The sequence below is a fragment of the Vigna umbellata genome, chromosome 5, assembly GCF_029865625.1.
Source record: "Vigna umbellata cultivar VRB3 chromosome 5, Vumbellata_1.0, whole genome shotgun sequence".
In the NCBI taxonomy this organism is placed as follows: Eukaryota; Viridiplantae; Streptophyta; class Magnoliopsida; order Fabales; family Fabaceae; genus Vigna; species Vigna umbellata.
The window spans coordinates 29,397,637-29,419,474 of NC_142169.1; the positions used below are offsets into that span (position 1 = coordinate 29,397,637).

The 21,838-nt window shown below is 33.5% G+C and overlaps 4 protein-coding genes across 13 annotated transcripts; 3 read left to right on the top strand and 1 right to left on the bottom strand.

The window, feature by feature from the left end:
• Positions 1 to 1,746: 1,746 nt before the first annotated feature.
• On the top strand, positions 1,747 to 5,062 carry LOC124842438 (protein BIC1-like). Of its 7 annotated transcripts, none has more exons than XR_015786537.1 (3): positions 1,748 to 2,471; positions 3,210 to 3,374; positions 4,682 to 5,062. XR_015786537.1 is itself a non-coding variant. In XM_088115041.1 (3 exons), exons 1-2 carry the CDS (start codon positions 1,963 to 1,965, stop codon positions 2,774 to 2,776), a joined length of 585 nt encoding a protein of 194 aa, XP_087971167.1. In that variant the 5' UTR covers positions 1,748 to 1,962; the 3' UTR covers positions 2,777 to 2,824; positions 4,682 to 5,062. The 7 variants fall into 7 exon arrangements, 6 of the variants coding, with proteins under 6 accessions (XP_047174872.1, XP_087971167.1, XP_087971168.1 ...); XM_088115041.1 differs by lacking the exon at positions 3,210 to 3,374 and adding an exon at positions 2,701 to 2,824; XM_088115042.1 differs by lacking the exon at positions 3,210 to 3,374 and adding an exon at positions 2,701 to 2,819.
• Positions 3,453 to 9,526, bottom strand: LOC124842436 (protein CIA1-like). Of its 4 annotated transcripts, XM_047318914.2 has the most exons (10): positions 9,044 to 9,519; positions 8,775 to 8,921; positions 8,457 to 8,675; positions 8,263 to 8,327; positions 8,016 to 8,081; positions 7,852 to 7,923; positions 6,399 to 6,461; positions 5,850 to 5,919; positions 4,437 to 4,520; positions 3,453 to 3,766 (listed from the first exon to the last, which is right to left on the bottom strand). In XM_047318914.2, the coding sequence occupies exons 1-10, from the start codon at positions 9,215 to 9,217 to the stop codon at positions 3,701 to 3,703; spliced, it is 1,026 nt and encodes a 341-aa protein (XP_047174870.1). In that variant the 5' UTR covers positions 9,218 to 9,519; the 3' UTR covers positions 3,453 to 3,700. The 4 variants fall into 4 exon arrangements, with proteins under 4 accessions (XP_047174870.1, XP_087971163.1, XP_087971164.1 ...); XM_088115037.1 differs by lacking the exons at positions 3,453 to 3,766; positions 4,437 to 4,520 and adding an exon at positions 5,012 to 5,244 and having other exon boundaries at positions 9,044 to 9,524; XM_088115038.1 differs by lacking the exons at positions 3,453 to 3,766; positions 4,437 to 4,520 and adding an exon at positions 5,012 to 5,249 and having other exon boundaries at positions 9,044 to 9,524.
• A 6,133-nt stretch (positions 9,527 to 15,659) lies between these two features.
• On the top strand, positions 15,660 to 17,079 carry LOC124842437 (ribonucleoside-diphosphate reductase small chain-like). Its single transcript, XM_047318915.2, has one exon. It carries the CDS (start codon positions 15,969 to 15,971, stop codon positions 16,956 to 16,958), a length of 990 nt encoding a protein of 329 aa, XP_047174871.1. The 5' UTR covers positions 15,660 to 15,968; the 3' UTR covers positions 16,959 to 17,079.
• Positions 17,080 to 18,886: 1,807 nt separating this feature from the next.
• LOC124842442 (ubiquinol-cytochrome C reductase UQCRX/QCR9-like family protein) lies at positions 18,887 to 21,490 on the top strand. The gene is made up of 3 exons (XM_047318921.2): positions 18,887 to 19,122; positions 19,207 to 19,254; positions 21,208 to 21,490. Exons 1-3 carry the CDS (start codon positions 19,003 to 19,005, stop codon positions 21,256 to 21,258), a joined length of 219 nt encoding a protein of 72 aa, XP_047174877.1. The 5' UTR covers positions 18,887 to 19,002; the 3' UTR covers positions 21,259 to 21,490.
• Positions 21,491 to 21,838: the final 348 nt, after the last annotated feature.

Here is a 21,838-nt window from a genome sequence, read left to right on the forward strand (position 1 = left end):
TATAGACTAGATTTTAAAATATAATTATTATTGGAGCGATTAAAATCACCCCTATGGTATAATTGATTGTTTTAATACTGACAAATAGTGTTATAAACATAATTATCTATATATTTCATTATAGTATGTATTATGAGAAAATAGTTAATGCATATAAAGTAAGTTTATCGTTTGAATGAAAAATCATGGAGGGTTCGGAAGTGATAAATTAATATAAATATTGTGAATGAGAACAAAGTGAGTGGTATAAACCATCGAGAGGAGTTTATAAAGATGCAACATAATATTTACACAGAGAGATTATGTTCGTATATAAAATATACACTTTGAAGTATTATTCGTATTTGATTATGAGTATTTATAATTAATTACTGTTTATCGTAATAAATCATGTGTGTGTTTTTGTTTTCATTTTTATTTTTCTATTATAATAATAATAACACACGATCATTAAATTCATTTATCGCATCTACTATTTCTTTTAAACCTTTCAAAGAAATCTTATATTTTCTAAACGTTAGTATAAGGAGTTGATTCATAGGTTTTTTCTTTTTCATTTTCCATTTTAACTTTTACCACTAAACCAATATTTCATATGTAAAATACCATTAAAACTATGATTAAAAGATAGTTAAACTTTTTAATTATTTGTACACCGCACAAGTGCAAGTTAATAAGGATAATACAAACGAGTGAAGATATAAACAAGAAATATTAGCTTATTTAAACAAAAAATATATTTATAATACTAAATTTCATTTTTTTAATATTAATTTCAGTGTCAAAATATTATTATAAATATTAGTTAAAAGAGAACGAAAAGTATATTTATAATACGTATATTTTTCGAACATTAACTTTAGTGTTAGAATATAATTGTACATAGAAAGATTGAAAATCCAAAAGATTAAAGACAAAAAAAAATGAAGAAATAAAAAATTTATTTTAATACTTTCAACATTACTAAAGTTAAAGTTAAGAATAATTTTAATTTCTAAAACTTCTTTAAACACAAATCTGAAAAAAATCAAACTTTAAAGTGAATAATACATTGTAATCAATCTAATTCCAATAAATGAAAACATTAGCTTCATAGAATACTTATCTCACCGAAAAAAATAATAATTTAAAAGCACTTAACACTTAGGAGTGGAGGCAATAATTTTATAAAGTCAATTTATAAGAACAGAAAACACAGTGTTCTTGTGAGAAGTCTGTGTTAGAATAAAAGATATTTTAATTTAAGCGGTAACCATTTTTACACTCATTATATATATATATCTGGTGTTTCATCTGATATTTTTGGTGTGTTGAGGAAAAGAAAAATGGTTGAATTTGTTGTGTTTTAAAACTTAATAATGAAGAAAAGGTTATTATGTGATAGGAAGAGCTGAGAATAATATTGTCGTAAGGGAAAAAGTTTGAAAAGAATAAGAGAAATATCTTTTCTGGCATCTAAAGCGTATCTGTCTCATCAAAAGGACGTCAGAAGAGAGAAGTGTATAGGGTATGAGTGAATGATGATGAAAATGAAAAATATTACCATGGGAAAAAAAAATCAGATAGGCGAAGGTGATTGGTTGAAAGGGAAGAATGAAAGAGGCATAGGCATATGTAGAGGAACGTCAACCTCACAATCCTCCAAAAATCAATCAAAGGAATGGTGCTTATAGAAGAGGCTCTTTCTTTTTCTTTTCATTCCATTTTGGCATACTTATTAACAGTGAGGGGAGTGGGAATTGAAACACCACACAATAAGAATCCCATCTCAAACAAGACACGTACGTTTGTCACTTACCATACAAAAGAAACTCTGTGGGCGACGTGTAATCTAATTTCCCACCCACTCCCTTTGCTTTATTCCCCACACAACCTTCTCCAATTTCAAATCTCTTCTACACAATTCAAACTCTCTCTCTCTCTCTCTCTCTCTCTGCATGAAAAGATAACAGCCAACCCTTCATGGCTCACCGATCCTCTGCTGAATCTCATGACCAGATTCCTTCAAAGTCATTGGACCTTAACACTCTCCATCCAAGTAAAGATATCATCAACATGGAGGAGCAGCAGCAACAGCAACAGCAACAGCAAGACCCCTTATTCTCCCTGAGCAAAATTAACCGTGATGGTATTGATAGAGATAAGGGTGTTACAGAGGAAGACCCGTCTGCTTCAAAATCCCTTCTTTGCGAGGAGGAGAAAATGGCATTGCAGGAGGCTGCTAAGGAAAGTAGTGTAACAGAGGGTTTAGAAGAGGATAATGGACGCGAGAGGCTGAAGCGGCATAGAGTTGAAGTGGCTGGGAGGGTTTGGATTCCTGATATGTGGGGTCAGGAGGAGCTGTTGAAGGATTGGATAGATTGCACAGCATTTGATGCCCCTTTGGTTCCGAGCAGAATCTCCACTGCACGAGAGGCTTTGGTTGAAGAGTGTACAAGAGCAAATGCTGCAGGACTAAGAATAGAGAACAGGTGTTAGATTTTTCGTTTCTGTGATTCACTTTAACGACAACCACATATTCATCACGGATTGTTTAGTAATCATATAATCTTTTATATAATCCGATTTGTTTTTTCTTTATGACAATTACGTTTTCGGGGATTTTTATGATACATGTGAAAAACTCAACCAACATTTCGGAAGTTAAAATTTGTAAACTGTCAAGTTCTTATATTTTATTCATTGTGACTGTGTTTTCAGTTTCAGCACTTGTCTTTCTTTCGAGAAAAAACAAGTCATTAGTTCAAGCAATTTCCCAAATGGTCTCTCGCTCTGAACAAACCTTGACCCTTAAGTGCCTGAGTTGAAGCTTCCAATGTGTAATGTACATAACTTTCAGCCTTCGAGAAATAATTACGCTTGTGTTTTAAAAAGTTTAGTGCATTGGAGTTAAAAGATGCATCGTTTCTAACTCAAGCATATTTTATTGCAACAAATGCCAACGATTTAAACGAACCCAATTTGGATAGAAGAAATTTTATTTACTAAAACAGAAGTGCATCTGTTTAGTCACGATTCATCAAAACTCTTTCAAATTGTATGGTCAAATGTCAAATGTTCCAGTACTCATCAGAATTAATATAACAGTTCTATCTACAAAAAAAGTGAAGGAATAATTTGCATTTGGACCCTCATGTCATCTAACTCTGTAGTGTATATCTCGATATTTATGATGCTAATTTTTTTATACACTAGTCCTTCCTGTGCAGTATACATCGTTGGCCTTTACAAATGACTTACCGGGGGCATACTAGTGAAAATGTGAAATTTACGGCTAACAAAATTTAGTGAAAACTCAAATGTAGCTTTGTGACCCGTCAAGAAATTGTAGGCATGGAAATCAATTCGAACATCAAGTTGCCACACCGTTATTAGTGAGTATCCTTACTTTTCACTCTATCGTTATAACTAACGAAAGTAAAGCATATTTACGATCCCAGTTCAGCCTAGAGTAAGAAAATTTTAGCAACTCTTGAGCAAAAATGTAAAGTTTAGTTGACAGTAATTACAATTTACAGTCACACTCCTGACTTCCCTAAAAAATACAATAATCAATATCTGTTTCAAATTTGTAGTAAATATAACTTAAGATAATAGAAAAAGAACTATGAGGGTGCCTAGACATCTAGCACTTCTATAGGCACCAATGTAAATTTTTTGTGCTACTCATACAGCAAATGAGAAAAAACTATCATCATCATTATGATATCAACTCCCACACCTTGATTGTCCCATCATCGCTTGCAGAGGCTAGCAGCGGCTTCTCCTATTTAGTAAATAAAACTGTTACCAATTGCAGAGACAGACACAGGTAGGAAAAAATGCTAATATAGGTCACCATTCTCTAAATATGTAAACGATTGTTTGATTTAAGAAAAAATAATCGTTTCTATTTTCTGTTTACTTTTAATACAGAATTTACTTTCTAGTTTGTACTTGATTCTTTGAAAGATTTGAGCACGAAACAATGAAAAGAATAAAAAGTTATCTTCATTGCTCCTATACAAATCTTAAAAAACAGGAAACAAAGTTGTATTTATAACTAACAGTGAAAAAATAAAACTTTTTTTCTCAAATCAAATGGCCCCTAAGATTTTGTAAGTTATTAAGTTGTCCTAAGCAAACTACATTTTCTTTTTAAATTTCTTTTAACACGAATGAAAATGTATTTTATCCTTCGTGATGCAAAGTCTACCAATGCCTGTCAGTTAAACACATTACTGATAATAGATGCCAACAAACCACGATTACTTCATTGATCATGCAAGTTATCACAATGATATTAAGAGGGCATATTCAGACACAGACACGATAAGCTAAGAGCATTATCTAATTTAGCAGTGAAATCCACTATTCCACCCACTCGATGTGTGTGGAAAGAGATACTCATTGCATTATCAATGCGTTTCCATTAGAGTAGCGTCTGAGAATCTTACCCCAGGGCTCCACTGCACAAAATTTACATCCATGTCATGGGCCTTCTCTTTCTTTAGCAGCAACTTGTAGAGAGGACCACCAACCTAAGCAATAAAATTGTCAGTTTTGACCTTTTTTTTTCTAGATAGTGGTATGCATCTACAATCTACAAAGACACAGTCAATTATTTAAAATCCTTGTGTTCAATTTTGGTCATTATTTTACCACACAATCATAGAATCTCATAGTAGTTTGAATTTTTCAGGGACTTGGATTTCAATGATTTATCTCTTAATAACAGCACAACTGTAGAGGTTCAAAACACCCCAACGTTCGCAGACACCGAGAAGAGCATCTAAACAAAAGGATCCGATGCAAGTACGAAAATATACATTGAAATTGAGAAGGGAGATTATTATATTAAGAAAAAATGGAAACCAGCTGCTCCAGCTTGTCAGTAAACTCAAACAGTATGCAAGAACATCATGCTAATCTCTTCAAAATAAAACACTGTTCAAATAAAAACTAGATCCAGATAAAGAAAGTTGCGAATACAGTTAATATTATGACTGAGTGACTGGGCGTTGTCTGCATCTATGTTGTAAATAAAGAAACATTTGGCATTGGTTTGTCATGTCTTTTGCTACTCTTGTCCTTGTTAGCAAGTACAAACAGATCAAGAAATTCCAGGCTAATGATATGCACAAATAACCAATAGCACTATAGAATCACGAAGTGTCTGATTTAAAGTGCGTGATTTTACAGCAGAAAGGAAACTAGTAATGGGCACAAAGAATCCGGTGCTTCTCCTTTCTGTGCAGACTCTTCCTACACTTTAGAATAAACATGCAAGGATAAAATATCGATATGCTCCCACTGGCATCCCTACTGAATTAAAGTTACAAGTCATGATAAACAGTGACACTTGCTCTCCCCACCAGAAGTCAGAATGAGGAACAAAGAGGTCCTTAGGATGAGGGACCAACAGCCACAGTTGATCAGCAGATTAGATTTTCTTATCTTTAAAACCAGTAAATTCACAGCATAGGTTAGCTGGACATTTAAACTTTAAACCAAACAAAGTCTTTGCAATTTATTGTGCAGCACCAACTAAGTAACTGATATTCTCTTCTTAATTAGGATACCCAATATATGAGAGAATTCTCCAGTAGGAGAACACGTGCACTTTTCTGAGTTTGAGACATGAATATTCAAGTTAACATTCCCATCTTAGTTTCTAAAATATTCAATTAATAAATTAGTCCCAATCATAAATACTTAATTTTTTATAATTACACACTGCATCCTGACAACCGAATTTATCCATTAGGCAATAAGTACACAAAGTACATTAGGAATGAATAACCACAATGTGTCATTTGAACTGCTTATGTTATTGGGTAACTGCGGTAACTAGTAAACAATAGGCATACCTGACTTTCATTGTCATCCACAAAAAGGCGTATAGCATCATCAGCGGCTCCACTGGCAAAGATACCTTCTCTGTCATACCAGCACACAGGGTACATAAATGTCAGATTTATAAAAAGAAATGAAATAAGATGATACATCTCACATCTGATATCATGATAACAAACAAGTCATTATATTCATCTGGCAATCAATTAAGAAAATGGAAAGCAATAAGTGATGAACTAACGTTTGATCCACAGAATGTTGCATACATAAAAAATCATTCATACACTTCTCAAAATATCAGTGACCCAAAGACTGAAAGAGGGTAATCCATCCACAATGTACGAAGAAAGTCAGCATAACTTTTAAATATGGGGGTTGACCATAACATAATAGCTCCTTTAATCCATAATAATGTTGCTTAATTTGACATCATCAACATCGGGAATAGACATAGATAAAAATAATGGCATTCTCAAAGGCACACATATATTATAGATAGAAATTTCGTTAACAAAGGCAGCAAGTTTATGTAAATGCCCAGTTAGACGCAAGTGTCATTTTACCTTGACCAATGAACTGAGAAAATTGTCCGATCATGATACCCTGTAAGAGTGCAAAGATGTCTCCTGAAATTCCAATAAGAAAAAATAAATAAAATATCCGGAAAGGAATAGAGTATATTAATATGCCTTCATTATTAAGTGATATGCTATAGTAAAAAATAGTATTATGAACATAACCAACCTATGCGATTGATTTTATAATATTTGAAAGAAACTACCGATGGTGTTTCAATCTATTCCAAACTATTATATGAATATAGCAGAATTGATAGTCAGCTATAGTAAAAATTAGTATTATGAACACAACCAACCTATGCAATTGATTTCATAATATTTGAAAGAAACTAACGATGGTGTTTCAAACTATTCCAAGCTGTTATATGAATATAGCAGAATTGACAGTCAGATTACAACTTCAAAGATCAGATATATCAAAATTAGACATTTCAAAATATTGAGTTTAAGATAAAGTAGGCAGGGGAATCGTGAGACAATAGCAAGCAAGCAATGGATCATGATGTAGTCAGTATAGTTATCAATCTCAATGGACACAGTACAATGCCTAACTCTAAACTCGCTATAGCAGGATAACAAGATGGACACTATTTTAAATAATATAATACAAACTAAAAAGTTTATAGTGCGCATATAAATCCTCAAAAACAAAAGAAAACCCAAAACTAATGAAATTCAAAATAAATAATAGAAGTCACAGTTTAAGCAAACAACCACCATCAATCTAGGTTCAATAAAGACATAGTAACGAAGTCAAAATTTGAAAGAAGATGACGCAATTATTAGAAAAAATAGATACAAAACTATATCAAATTATGATAATGTGAACTGGAAAGTTGAATGGGAGAATAAAGGATGAAACAAAGGAAAAAAATATATCCTTAAAAGTCTGAAGGAAGAAAGGTCAAAACAGAGGTAAACTTCATAGTAGCCAGCTATGCTATTTTTGCCATTATTATGACCGAATGACAATTATTGGAAAATCTTCACTATTTGAATCCCATAGCAAACCAGGGCAGCTCCAGTCCACTACAGCGTGATATTGATTAGTGTGGAGGGATTAGAGAAGAGTTCCTAAAATCAGGATGTTAAGAAGGGAAAGAATTAAGCATTAAATATTCAAACAAAATCTGGTTTATTTACTTCTATTGTTCCACTCGAGACTGTTAAAGAGCTACAGGTTATGTCATGATACACTCTACTTCCAGTCCATACGCTTTATCCCAAAAAGTAGGTCCTCTACCACTTTACAATGTTCCTCTGGAAAAACCAGTTTCAAGATTTAAAGCAATAATCCATAATAATAACATCCGTACATAAATGTGAATGGCTAGCATCAAATAACTTCTAATAAAATATGAGATGTCCAATACATATTCTATAGAAGGGGAAAAAAATAATGTAAGAGATGCAAAAAGGAAACTAGTGAAATACTAACCAGGGTGCAAACCCACCACCAGATTGAATCTCTGTGTTTTCTGTTCCCCAGACCTTCACGGTAAGATCATCGCTGCCATGAAGGTTTGCCATAAAAAAATGTCACAGAAGTTAAAGAAAATGATAAAACAATTAAACACGCGAGCAAAATAAATTTTGGCATACCTACACGAAACCATTCTGTCACCACTCGCATTGAAGGAGAGAGCCCAGACAGTGGAAGTATGTCCGCTGATAAATAACAATGTTTAAAATAAATAAATTAAATTAGAATTAACAATAACGATAATGGCCAACATATATGCAAACTACATTTTACATAACATACGGAAAAAAACACTCGTTGCTACAAAGATAAGAAAACCAAGAGGCTATAGACTTGAAGGTGATGGAAGAGATCAAGAAGTAGTACTTATTAGGCACCCCAAGGGTTTGGACGCATTGCCAATCGTCACTATCACCTTCATCCGCCCAAACCTGAAAGAAATGCAGTGTTAATTTTGTACATTGCTCAATCATTCATCCGCAAAGGAAGCAACCACAAGTAACAAATAAAGAAAAAAAAATGAAAATAAAAAGGCAGAGCCACTTTAGCCTCAGCGATACCTTAATATTATTATCATAACTACACGAAAATAAGATATCCTCTGTGGGATGCCACTTCACCATTTTCACATCCTGCGCGTGTCCTTGCAGCACAGACACGCACTCAAACTCATTCCCGGGCAGAACTTCCCATATCCAAACAGACTTATCTCTACTACAAGTCGCAAGCAACGTGCCAGACGCATTCCAACACACACTCTTCACTTCATTTTCATGTCCCTGTAGTAAAATCGCATTCACCTCAAAGTAAAGTTCAACTATCAAAGAATAAACATCCTAATTCAACAAACAAAAAGGTTGAATTTAGCAATAACCTACCTCCAAAGTAGAAACACACTCAAAATCGCCACCAACATTTTCCCAAATGGCAGTGGTGGCGTCGAAACTTCCAGTGGCCAAAAGCTTCCCCGACGGTGACCAAGCACAAGATCGAACAGTTCGAGTGTGTGTTTCTTCCAAAACCGCCTACATTCCATTTCCACAATCAAAGTAAACTATATCACACACACAATTTTCTTCAATTGTAAAATACATCAGAGAATTGAATTTCGCAACGATTGAGAATGAAAATTGATATGAGAAAATACCTTGCAAGCCCATAGACCAGAGGAGAGGTTCTGCTCCCAGATTCGGACGGTTTTGTCGCCGCTGCAAGAAGCAAAGACGAGCGGAATACCGGCGTGTCCAGTGGCGGGGTTCCAATCCAAGCTCCAAACCCCATCGGTGTGACCTTCGAGTCTCTGAATCTCTTTCAACTCCATCGTCACCAATCGCCTTCACTCTCAGCATACACCGTAAACACTGACCCGTTTCTTGATTCTCAACTTTCTACTCTGCTATTTCCTACTTTCTCACTCCTCTCCACGCCACGCGTCAGAGAAAATTAGTGAAAATGATTTTAACAAACAGACAAAAACAAATCACCAATTGGGCCGCCGCAAATTCACCACGGGGTGAGCGCACGGGAAAACTAGCTACCTACTGATGCACCGTTTTTGGGTAATCCATGGGTACCTATCAAAATTATACCATTGTTTTAGACTTCGAATATACAATTCGTATGAATCATACAGAAAAAAAAAGTGCCTTGTAATACAATCACATTCGAAACTAAAACGATAATTTCCTTTTTCTTATACTGAATTTACTTCCTATAAATAATAAAACGTGTTATTTAATCCTACACAAATGGGGAGGGATTGAGGCAAATAATAAAATTTAATTGAGCATTTAGATGATGTTCAAATTTTGCAAAAAAATAAAGTCCATTATTTTAGAAATTTTTAAGGGATCTGTATAAATTTAGGTTGCGCTTAATCGATTTAAAGCATCTTATATTTTATTTCATCTAAACTCTATATTTCAGCAAGTTTATTTAGAGAGATTAGATGCATTTTATTACTTTAAAGAGTTAACTTACAATACAGCTAGTTTCGTATTAAAACATTGTTTACTTATATAGGTGTTTTGGTTGAAAGATGATAGTAACCATTTTTTCTCTTTCTAAATTATAGCCTTTTGATATAATTGTAGATATCATTAAACAATTAGGAAAAAAAATTGTGTTGTGGAGTAAAGTAGTTGGGAGGATGGAGCGTATGATTAATAATAGCAAAACTTATTTTGTTGTTAATATTCTCTAATTGTTTCATCGTTCAATATAATAATTTATTAAGTGTATTACTAAGGTTAAATTCTATTTTACAACATCTCAGTTTGTATATGTGATACTTTATAAATTATGTCATAAGAGTTATAACAATCATACATAATAATAAATAAACAAAATTAATCATAAATATATTATTGTCAATGGATTATTGATAACCGTACTTCAAAATCTTTTATTTTGTTTAGTTTTTTTATGTTCTTTTCATGTGGTTGAAAAAGACATAATGCAATGTTTTTTTAAGTTGGGTTACACCGATCAAGTTATTTATGATTTAAAATGATTAAGGATTATGTTTTACTTTTTATGATTTATATATTGTTTTAGCTAGTTTAATTGTTTTTTACATTGTGTAGTATTCTTTTGCCTTTTATATTTATTTTACTATGACTGGTGATAAAAAGATTAATTAAATGTCTTCATCTTGATGAGGTGATGAGGTGAAGGATAGAGGTGTCTCTCTTAAATGTGTTCACTTGAGAGACATGATTTGAATAATAGAGAATTGATGAATTTTAGAAAAAAAATATGTGTTTTGTAATTAAGAGTACATCTTTTGTTCAAATTTTATTTATCTTTTATTTTGTTTGTTTTTTTATGTTCTTTTCACGTGGTTGAAAAAGACATAATGCATTGGTCTTTTTAAGTTGTGTTACACTGATCAATCAAGTTATTTATGATTTAACATGACTGAGGATTATGTTTTACTTTTTATGATTTATATGTTGTTTCAACTAGTTTAGTTGTTTTTTACACTATGTAGTATTTTGTTGCTTTTATATTTATTTTATCATGATTGGTGATAAAAAAAATGATTAAATGTCTTCATCTTGAGGTGAATGATGGAATTGTTTCTCCAAACTTGATGGAGATGTTTTGATGAATAAAAAATAGATGAATTTGAGAGAAAATTATGTATTGTTTTTTCAAAGGGATCACAAGTGATGGAGAGTAGATTTGAAACTAAAGTTAGTGAGGGATTTGATTAATATAATAAAAAAAACAATGAATTAAAAATTAATATTATTAAATTATCCCTAGTTATAAAAGTAATTTAAAACGATATTTATGATTAATATATTTTTTTAAACACAAAGTTGGTTATCTTCTTCTCCAGACATTCAAAGATTGTTTGAAACAACTTACATATCAATGTCTTTGCATGATCTAATGTTATGATTATTTGTCTTACCTTCATATGATTCGTTCTCTTCACATTTGGTATTCAACTTAACTTCACTGCCACTTTAGTAAAATCCGCAGAAAATAAATAAAATAATATACATTTTATTTATTTATTTTATACTAAGATAAATTATTTTGGTCGTGTATTTACGTGTTAAAAGTGCTAAATTAATAGGTAGAAATTAATTACAATTATATTATTTTGTCTTATCTCTATATGATGCATAAAATATGTGTTAGATATCATTGTTTGCATTTATATATCTGTAAAATTGAATTGGTTTAGTGGTGATTAAATTAGATATTATTGAAAAGGTCATGTAACCAGTAAAAAATTGCTTTTTAACTTGCGGTATAGGCATCGGTTTAGGAAAAATCGAAGTATATCAAAACGCAGTGGCATTTTTGTAGTTTAGGTGAACTTATACGTCTCGGTTCAAGGGAACCCGAAACATATAAGTAATATTACCTCGATTCATAGCAAAACCGAGGCCTAAAAGTTGCCTGACACGTCTGACTGCAGTGAGCCTATGGTTTTGATTCAGTAAGAACCAGTGTAAATCCATGTTTATGCCTCGGTTTAGGCGGAAACCGAGGCATATAGCTATTTCATTTTTTTTTTTAGGACTATATGCCTCGGTGGAGAGTGAACCGGTGCCAAAAAAATTATCCTAGATATGATGTTTCATTTTCCATTTCCCATTTCACGTTTCACTTTCACTTTCCCTCATCCCCTCCCTCCTCTCCAGCAACCCCTCCCTCCTCTCCTGCAACCTCTCATTCTCAAGTCCCCTCTCCCTCAACTCCATCATTCTCTCACTAGACCAGATGGCTTCTCCCTCTGCATCCCCAGGACGGTGCGGTGACGGTGCGACGACGCGAACCGAGACGAGATTTGACGAGACGAGACGAGATGAGACGGTGCGGCGACGGTGCGGCGAGGTGCGGCGAGGCGAGAAAGCTCTGACGGCGCGGGGAGGCGAGAGAGAACGCGACGGCGCGGCGAGGGAGCTCGCGACGGTGCGGCGAGAGCCCGCGACGGTGTGCGAGACAGCCCGCGACGGCGGCTGCAATGGCGGAAACCCTTTTCTGCGTTTTTTGGTTTTTGATTTTTGGTTTTTGGTTATGTTTCTTTGCAGGTGGATGGCTCAATGGATCTCTGATTTTTTGTTTTTGGTTTGGATATCTGATTTTGGTTTGGATCTCCCGTCTGCTCTCTCTGCTTCCTATTCCCCCTTCTTCTGAGTTTGACAAATTTTGTTCAAAGACCATGGATATGAAAAACATTGCAGACAAGAGAAAGAAGTTTAACCACAAAAAGAAAATAAACAAACATAAGAACACTGATCTCGGTTCAAAATAAAAAAATTAAAAAACTTTACTGCCTCGGTTGTCTGTGAACCGAGTCATAATCTGAATCCTTTTGATTCGGTTCAGGAGCGAGCCAAAAAATCCATTTTTTTACCTCGTCTGAATATGCACCGGTTGTAAAACCGGTGTCTTTAAGTGAAAATAACCGAGGCGGTATACCTTAATTGTACTAGTGAACTATTTATGAGTACTCATTTTTCTATTAAACATTGTTACGCAAAGTCACTGACTTGTGTCTTTGACAGGTACCCTCCCATACAACTTGGACAAAGGAGAGAGCATACAATGCAATTTGGATAATGGAGATCATCAGGAAACTCATCCAATCTTCAGAACAACTTGAAATGTTTTAAGTAAGGGATCTCAATCTTTATCCCAAACATTTACTTTTATTATTTATTAAGTATTGTTGTAGATAATTGTTTTATATTTCTATACTAATATATCAATTCTTAATTGTTTATGGTGTAAACCCTTTTCTATATAATCTCATCATTACTACTTTGGTAATTACTTTTATGTTATGATGGTAATTATTTTTACCATCTTATAAAATTTGAACAAGCATGCAATTGTACTAGTTTTGTTTCCCTTAGTGTTGTGATAAACAGTGTAAACACATTAAATTTGATTTTGAAGTAAAATGAATAAAAAAAGAGTTCCATTTTAAAATAAAAAGTTGCATTTTGTATTTTTTAATTTAATTGTATTACATTTATGTTTTATTTCATTACTCACTAAGTTCATAAATTGAAATACGTTATATTTTTATGTTTGTATTCTTTAAATAACGAAATAATAATAATAATAAAAAGATTAGTTATTGTATCTTAAAGTAGAATCGCGTTTTTAAACAAGTTTTTAACTAAAATCGTGTTTGTATGTTTCTATACAAAGTTAAACACGTGTCATTTGATTCAAGATCTTGAATGTAGTAATAATAATAAAAAAAAATTCACACTTAATATTGTGAATTTGGACAATATGAGTAATTAAATTAATTTAATTAAAAATCACAATGAAAAGTTAAAATAAATTAATTTGTTGATGTATATACCTTGTCAAATATAAGAGATATCGATTCAATTTGACTAATATAAATTTATAAAATATTTGAGATATATTTATTTTATAAATATATAACTAAACATCGTTTAAATATATTATCATATTTTTTGATATTATATATTTATTAAATATTTGATATATAAAGTAATACTATGTCACGTTGTTATTATTTTTTCGCTAATTATTATATATTTAATAAATTTTTATATTTATTAATATTATTTAATATTTTTATGACATTATTCATTTTTACATAAAAACTCATAAGGTCATGAAAACTTATAAATGTAAATGGTATTGCGCTAAAAAAAAATATATATGGTTGTCTTTTTTTTACTCATATACTTATATTGATTTTAAAGTTCTCTTGCTAACTTAAGCTATAGAGAATCAAATAGATATTTACAACTAAAATTTTGCTACTTATTTAAAAATTTGGGGTTAAATATGTTTTTCGTCGTTTAAGTATCACACGATTTTGGTTTTAGTCTCTATTCGAAACTTTGACGGTTTTTAGTTTTTATAGTTTTGAAACTCTTACTATTAGTCCTTAAAATTGGACGACATTAACTTTTAATAGACGTGGCTAACGACCAACCCACGTATGATGCCACCTTCCCTGACTACTTTTAATTGACGTGGCAGTAAAGGTGTGGTGGTCGGTCGACCTGGTGGGTGGTCGGATGTCTGGTGGTCGGTCGGCCTGGTGGGTGGTCGATCACTCGGACTGGTGGTCGGCCGACCTGGTGGGTTCTATTACAATCAACAGAACAATGCAATAGAAACAAACTATATAAAAGACCGAACGGTGTTGGGCAAAGACCGAACGGTGTTGGTGACGGGTGGAGTTCAATATATGAAAGACCAAACAGTGTTGGGCAAAGACCGAACGATTATGGTGATGGGTGGAGTGCAATATATGAAAGACCGAACGGTGTTGGAAAAAGACCGAACGGTTATGGGCAAAGACCACCATGCCGACCACCAAACCGAGTGGCCGACCACCCACCAGATCGACCGACCACCACACCTTTACTGCCATGTCAATTAAAAGTAGTCAGGTGACATGATACGTGGGCTGGCCGTTAGCCACGTCAAACAAAAGTTAATGCCATCCAATTTTAAGGACTAATAGTAAGAGTTTCAAAACTATAAGGACTAAAAACCATCAAAGTTTCGAGTAGGGACTAAAACCAAAATCGTTGATACTTAAAGGACGGAAAACATATTTAATCCAAAAATTTGTGTTTCGAAACCTGAACCGTTAATCAAATATGATAAACAAAATATAAATAAAAAAAGAAGACAAATATAAAATGAGAGTTTTACAAAATACATACAAAATAATGTTAATCATAATAAATTTAGTATTAACAAGAGTAATTATATTGATTATTAGCTATGACAATGGATTGCATCAACACAGATAATGTTTATATATTATCTGACCTATAATAAAAAATTTCACTTCTTACCGGTTTAAACAATACTTACGAACTAAAAGTTCTAAAAATAAGTAATTTAGAAAAAAATATTTTATAAATTTTTAAAATAAAATCTAAAGAAATAAATAAAATTAAGTATAAATATAAATTAAAATTTAATATTAATTAAATTTAATCTAATAAATTATAAATTAATTTTAATTTTCACTAAATTTAATTTAATAAAATATAAATATCCACAAATAAATAATATGATATCGCTTTTCATCCATTTGTAAATAAATATTAAAATAACCATTAACCATAAATAATAAATATACATAATTACTAAAAGCTGTATGATTATTTTTATCATCTTAATTATCATAAATTATTATATAAAGTAATAATAGTAACCATAGTAATGAAATTGAAAACAAAAATTAATAAAAATGATAATATGATAGAATTTAAAGTTTTTGCTAAATCACTTTAACCTCGGAAGACTCCTTCAACAGTTGTAACTTAAAACACTACTTTCTCTCTCCTATATTCTTCTAGTATTTCTTTTCCGGAAATACCTAAATTGCCCCGTCCCTCCTTTTAGTCCTTCTTCTCCCGCAAGATTTCTCAAAATTTTAAAATCACCCGCTGCCTCTCTTTTTTTCCTTCAAGAATTTCAAAAACCGAAACCCAAATCTCTTCCTATATAAACCCCTCAATCTCCTCCGTCAAGCGCCAATTCTCTGTTCTCTTTTCAAATTTGAATCCAGCTTCAATTCAAGAACCACGACAATGCCTGCAATCCCCGAAGAGCCACTCCTGGCCCCGAACCCCGACCGCTTCTGCATGTTCCCAATCCAATACCCCCAAATCTGGGAAATGTACAAGAAAGCCGAAGCCTCTTTCTGGACCGCCGAAGAGGTTGACCTCTCCCAAGACCTCCGCCACTGGGACTCCCTCACCGACGGCGAGCGCCACTTCATCACCCACGTCCTCGCCTTCTTTGCCGCCTCCGACGGCATCGTTCTCGAAAACCTCGCTGCCCGCTTCATGAAGGAAATCCAAGCCGCCGAGGCTCGTGCTTTCTACGGCTTCCAGATCGCCATCGAGAACATCCACTCCGAGATGTACAGTCTCCTCTTGGAAACCTACATCAAAGACTCCACAGAAAAGAATCACCTGTTCCGCGCCGTCGATACCATCCCCTGTGTCGCCAAGAAGGCCCAATGGGCCTTGCGCTGGATCGATGCCACCGACTCCTTCGCCGAGCGCCTCGTCGCCTTCGCCTGCGTTGAGGGAATCTTCTTCTCCGGCAGCTTCTGCTCGATATTTTGGCTCAAGAAGCGTGGCTTGATGCCCGGTCTCACCTTCTCCAACGAACTCATCTCGCGAGATGAAGGGCTTCACTGCGACTTCGCGTGCCTCTTGTACTCTCTCCTCAGGAAGAAGCTCACCGAGGAACGCGTGAAGGAGATTGTGCGCGAAGCGGTTGACATAGAGAGGGAGTTTGTGTGCGACGCGCTTCCTTGTGCGTTGGTGGGGATGAACGGGGAATTGATGAGTCAGTATATTGAGTTTGTCGCGGATCGGCTACTGGGTGCGCTTGGATGCGGGAAGGTGTACGGTGTTCAGAATCCCTTTGATTGGATGGAGCTTATATCTCTCCAGGGGAAAACTAACTTCTTTGAAAAGCGCGTTGGGGACTATCAGAAGGCTTCTGTTATGTCTAGCTTGAACGGTAATGGAGGGGCACATGTATTCAAGATGGACGAGGATTTTTAACTTTTTAGAATCTTTGCTAATTATTTTGTTAGTATTTTAACTTCACTCATTCTAATACTGCCTGTATTTCACTGTACCATATCTCCAGTTTACAATAAAGTTGTCGAATTGATAAAGAAAATTGTGTTGTTGGTGCCCAAAAGGAATTTGATTCTGTTTCCTTGTCAACTTTTTACTCTGTTGATTTTTAATTTTCTTTGAATTCTTTACCATGTGATAGTTAGAGTTTTCTTCTTAGTCTTCTTTACAGTTTTGTTTCAACTCCAATGAGTGTCTTGGGCTCCTCCAATTCTATGTAGAGATGTATTGTGGACGGTGGATATATCATATTAATTGAGTCGGTTTAACAAATATCCTTTTGTCAGCAGCTACCATGTTGTATTTTCTTGAAGTTGTGTCTGGTTTCTTGAAGTGATAACTGAGATGTAGGAAGCTCTTGCTGTGGTAACTGCAATTACAAGACATATACGGAGATTGTTGTCGGTATATTTCGGTGTTTAGTTTATATCAGAGTCTCATATTTCGTATAATTATTTAATCTGTGTTGTCGTTAGAATATCTGTGTAAATTCAGCTCAGCTGGAAATTGCAGGGGCAGCAGGATCACCACCACCAATGTCATGTTCGAATGTGTATGTCGGTTTGTCTCACAACGCAGCCTAATTGAATATTTATGTTTTCCTTATGCAAAAATTGTCTAATGCTTTTTAGAGGTTTTTTCATCATTATGTAAATCATAATGATATAAATTTTTTAAAAATTTCGCAGATGAAAAAGTTGTGCTGAAGTTACCGTAGATGAATTGAAATTGTGTTAATTTTAAAATAAAATGAATGAAAATCCTATGAGTTGTGATGACTTTTAATTTGAATGAAATGAATCGGAATTGTATTAATATATCATTATTTTAATTTTAGATTATTTTTTATATAAGTGGTCGTAACTTGATACTCTTTCAGTTGATAGTATACTACTTTATTTCATGTGTAATTAAATTGTTTAGTTTTAGCATGATTTCTTGTTTATGAAATTGTAATATTTTAACAAAATTCTTTTAAAACCTGTATTATTTTGATAATTTCATAATAAAATAACATTAGAAAAATTACTTTTCAATAAATAGCAATGATGAAAAGAGAAACAAGCAATATTATAATAATAATAATATTATTATTTTATTACTAGACTCTTGCGATAAAGAGTTTTGGACATGTATAAGCAGTTTTATTAATTTTAATTATTTATGCAGTTCTTACTAATGTATTGCTCTGTTTCTGTCTGTCTGTCCATGATGCATCTAATAAATTCCCTGAGGTGATAAAGATGATCACACTGCAAAAACTATTTTGTATTTTTTTGCATAACTGTTGGTGAAGTTAGCAATCCCGATTGCTAAGCTAGGAAGCTAGGCTTTTCCTCTTCTTTTTCTTTGAAACTTGAATGCCCTTATATAGACATGAAACAACTGTTGTCGTTCTTATAAAAAAAATACAAACATTTTATTCAACAATTATTATTTTAAGTGCGTATTATGATAGATAATTGAGGATTTCATGATTTTTCATTTTAACACGGTTTTCCATGTAAAATATTGAATTATTAATTACTAAAAGAATGTTGCAAAATGATGTAATGTAAGAAGCATAACGGCAAGTAAAACAAAAGTTCTAACCCATCTTCACCCTTTTCAATTCAGAGCTTATCACAAATTAAAATTAAACTATTTTGAAATAGAACTAATTAATAAAGTAATATCAGAATAAGAAAAATAATTAAAGGCATCGTGGAAGTTTAATTGTGGGTGCAGGAAGCAGCCTGAACTGTGTAAAGGACTTGAACCCAGCCCAGCCCATTAAGAGCAAATTGGGCACACAAAGCGGTCCGAGTGGGCCCGAAAAGTCCGTGTGAAACTGTGATACCGATCTCAACTCAGTTTTTCTTAGCGTGGTGAAGGAAGAGAAATAGAACAGCGAGAGAAAAAGAGAAAGGTAACCTAGACCTAGATTGGTGAATCGAAGTGAGGTGCATCTGCAAACTCAATCGCCATGGAAACTGTTGCTAGAAGAAGAGGTGGAGGAATTTTCGAAAGCCTTTACAAGGTTGTTATGCGTCGCAACTCTGTCTATGTTACCTTTGTCATCGCTGGCGCTTTCCTCGGAGAACGGGTCCGTTACTTCCTCTTCTTTTTTCAATTTAGGTAATTGTTGTTTTAATTTTCTTTTGCTGAGGATTTCAATACTTGGTTCCAGGCTGTAGATTATGGAATCCACAAGCTCTGGGAGGCTAATAATGTTGGGGTAATGAAGCTTCTAGATTCTATCTTTAATTTAATTGCGATCTATGTTTCATGCTCTGTGATATGCTTTTTGTTTTCTGGAAACGGTAAATTTGGCCGCTCAAATTTAGTTGGATTGGGTTTTGTATTATCGGTAAATCTTAGGAGCTTTTTTTTTTAACGTTTTAAAAGAAGTTAATCTTCTAATTTTTATAATGATTTGGTTCCCAACTTGTTATGATCATAGACAGTCCATGATATCTTTAGGCTTTCTTGCTAAATTTGTAGCTCCGGTTTTAAATAGTTTTCTGTAGATTTCGGATTTCCTATAGCTTCCTGTAGGGTTATATCTTCGTTTTAACCTAATCAATTGTAGCCAACATACGATGGGGTCGATCTTTGTGACTACCCTGGTATGGGGTGAGACCTGATTGTTGTTGTATTGTGATGTATTTCTTTTTAGACTATTGGTTATGTAGATCAGGGTTTTCAATCAACTCAGCATTTCTTCTTATTGCAAAATAATACATGATTGATTACATCATTATTAGTTTTAGAATTAGATTATGATTTATGTTGTATATAGTTGGATATTGCTCTAAAGGATCTTGATTAGAATTAGAGCTCTATAGGCAGATTCAGAACTGGTATAATAGTGATAAAATTGGAAAGGTGTGGAAGCATTAGGAGGAATGGTTTTTATTTGACTGGTTCATATTTGGTTGTAGATTATAGTAATTACATCTATGCCAAGTTCTAGTTAAATAATTCTGAATATGTACTTGGTCTGTTGAATTTTGGTAGTTAGATAAGGAGGCTTGACTATGTTCGTTGTTTCCTGTATTTGGTGCTACTTAACATGTTGCTGTTGAATTCAATCTATATCAATACCACTCAAAGGCAATTTGAATAGAGTCTAACATCACTATTGGACAATCATAATTTTGGTTGCACCAGTCCATATCAATTGTTTTGTTCAAGTTTTGTCAGCATAATTATAAATTTACCTTTCCCCAAGAAAAAAGAGGCAATTATAAATGTTTTTCTCCCTATAATTTCAAACCCTGTCCACCTCTTAGCCTCTGGGTTACCCTTTCTCATTTCATCTTCCTTGTCTTGAGAACTCAAAATTTATCAGAGGGCACGAGTTGGTCCTCGCGATCAATTCTGTTTCCTTCCCCTCATAGCTAGTTCTCTCTTTTTCCAGTAAGCTTTCTTCTATGTTTGACCCGTCTTAGCAAAGGGAGATGTTGTAAATGGTAAATCTATTAGTCAAAATAAGGTAGCATAATAACATTTGATATATGTGCAGAACAGAATGAGTTATATTTCATATCTGGGTCGTTTAAAAATATTTTAGGACAACTTAAGGTTAGAAAATATTACATTTTTGTTCTGCTTAAAAGTGCACAGAACAGAATAGGATATTCCATTTTTGTTTTGTTCGTGCACCAAATGCTACGTAAGTGTTTCATTATAATAATAATTATTTGCTGAAACAGGCAAACTGTTTACAAAACTTGTTGGTCAGGATTGATGTCTCGATTAAAACATATGCTGTGGTTGATATTCCATTAATGAGAACGGGTGTTGCCACTCTCATGTTTCCGTTATCTCCAATTCAAATGATTATTAGATAAAATACATGCCGTGGTTGATATTCCATTTTTATATTTTATTAGTTATATATGAATACTCACTATTTCTGACTTGTGTATTGCTCTGCCTCATTTATGCAATTTCGAAGGAATCGCAGTTCATGATTTCACTTAAAAATAGATGGGATTCCTAACTATGTGTAATTTTGTATTGTCGATCCCATCTATGCTAGCAGAAGTATGTTATTGTTTATAGTGTTAAACCTATTGCCAACCATCAATTTTCAGGATTGTGGTTTACAATGCTATTGCGATCGCTTACTATTTAAGCTGTTTGTTATTTTATCCTTGATACATAATTATATTTTCTTGTGCAGAAACGATATGAAGACATTCCTGTGCTAGGGCAAAAGCTGTCAGAAGAATGACTAATTTGTTAGCTTTTTTCTAGTTTTATTATATTCTTGAAATTTGAAGTGAACATTAAGAGCTGGAAGCCGTTTCCATTTTTACAATAAATACCTTATGCTTGTATCTTTCAGGCTTTAACTCTAATGCGTGGTTTCATTTTCTGGCCTTTGAACCATCGCAAAATTCTGTATTTTTTTGAAACCATTTATCTGGAATCATTGGTTATGAAAATTGCAGACTTTCTACTTATCCCATTCTCTGAAAGTTGAAAGATGGAAAATCTTTGATGCTCAATATATTTAAAAACATTAACTAAATGAGTAAACAACTGTCTGAGTTTATTGTCACCAATTGGTACAAGTGGATGAAAGAAACAATGAAAAGTGCTAAGCTTACAATTACAAGTCAAACTAGCCTCAGTTAACTAAGATTCTGCGAAGCATGCATTTTAGTCGTACAGAAAGATGCGACCTACTGCTAGCAGCAACTTTTACTCGAGGTAATAGATCACACATCTACTATCCAATTGCAATCTTAAATTTTCAATCTAGCAGCAACATTACTCGAGGTAATAGATCACACATGCAATCTTAAATT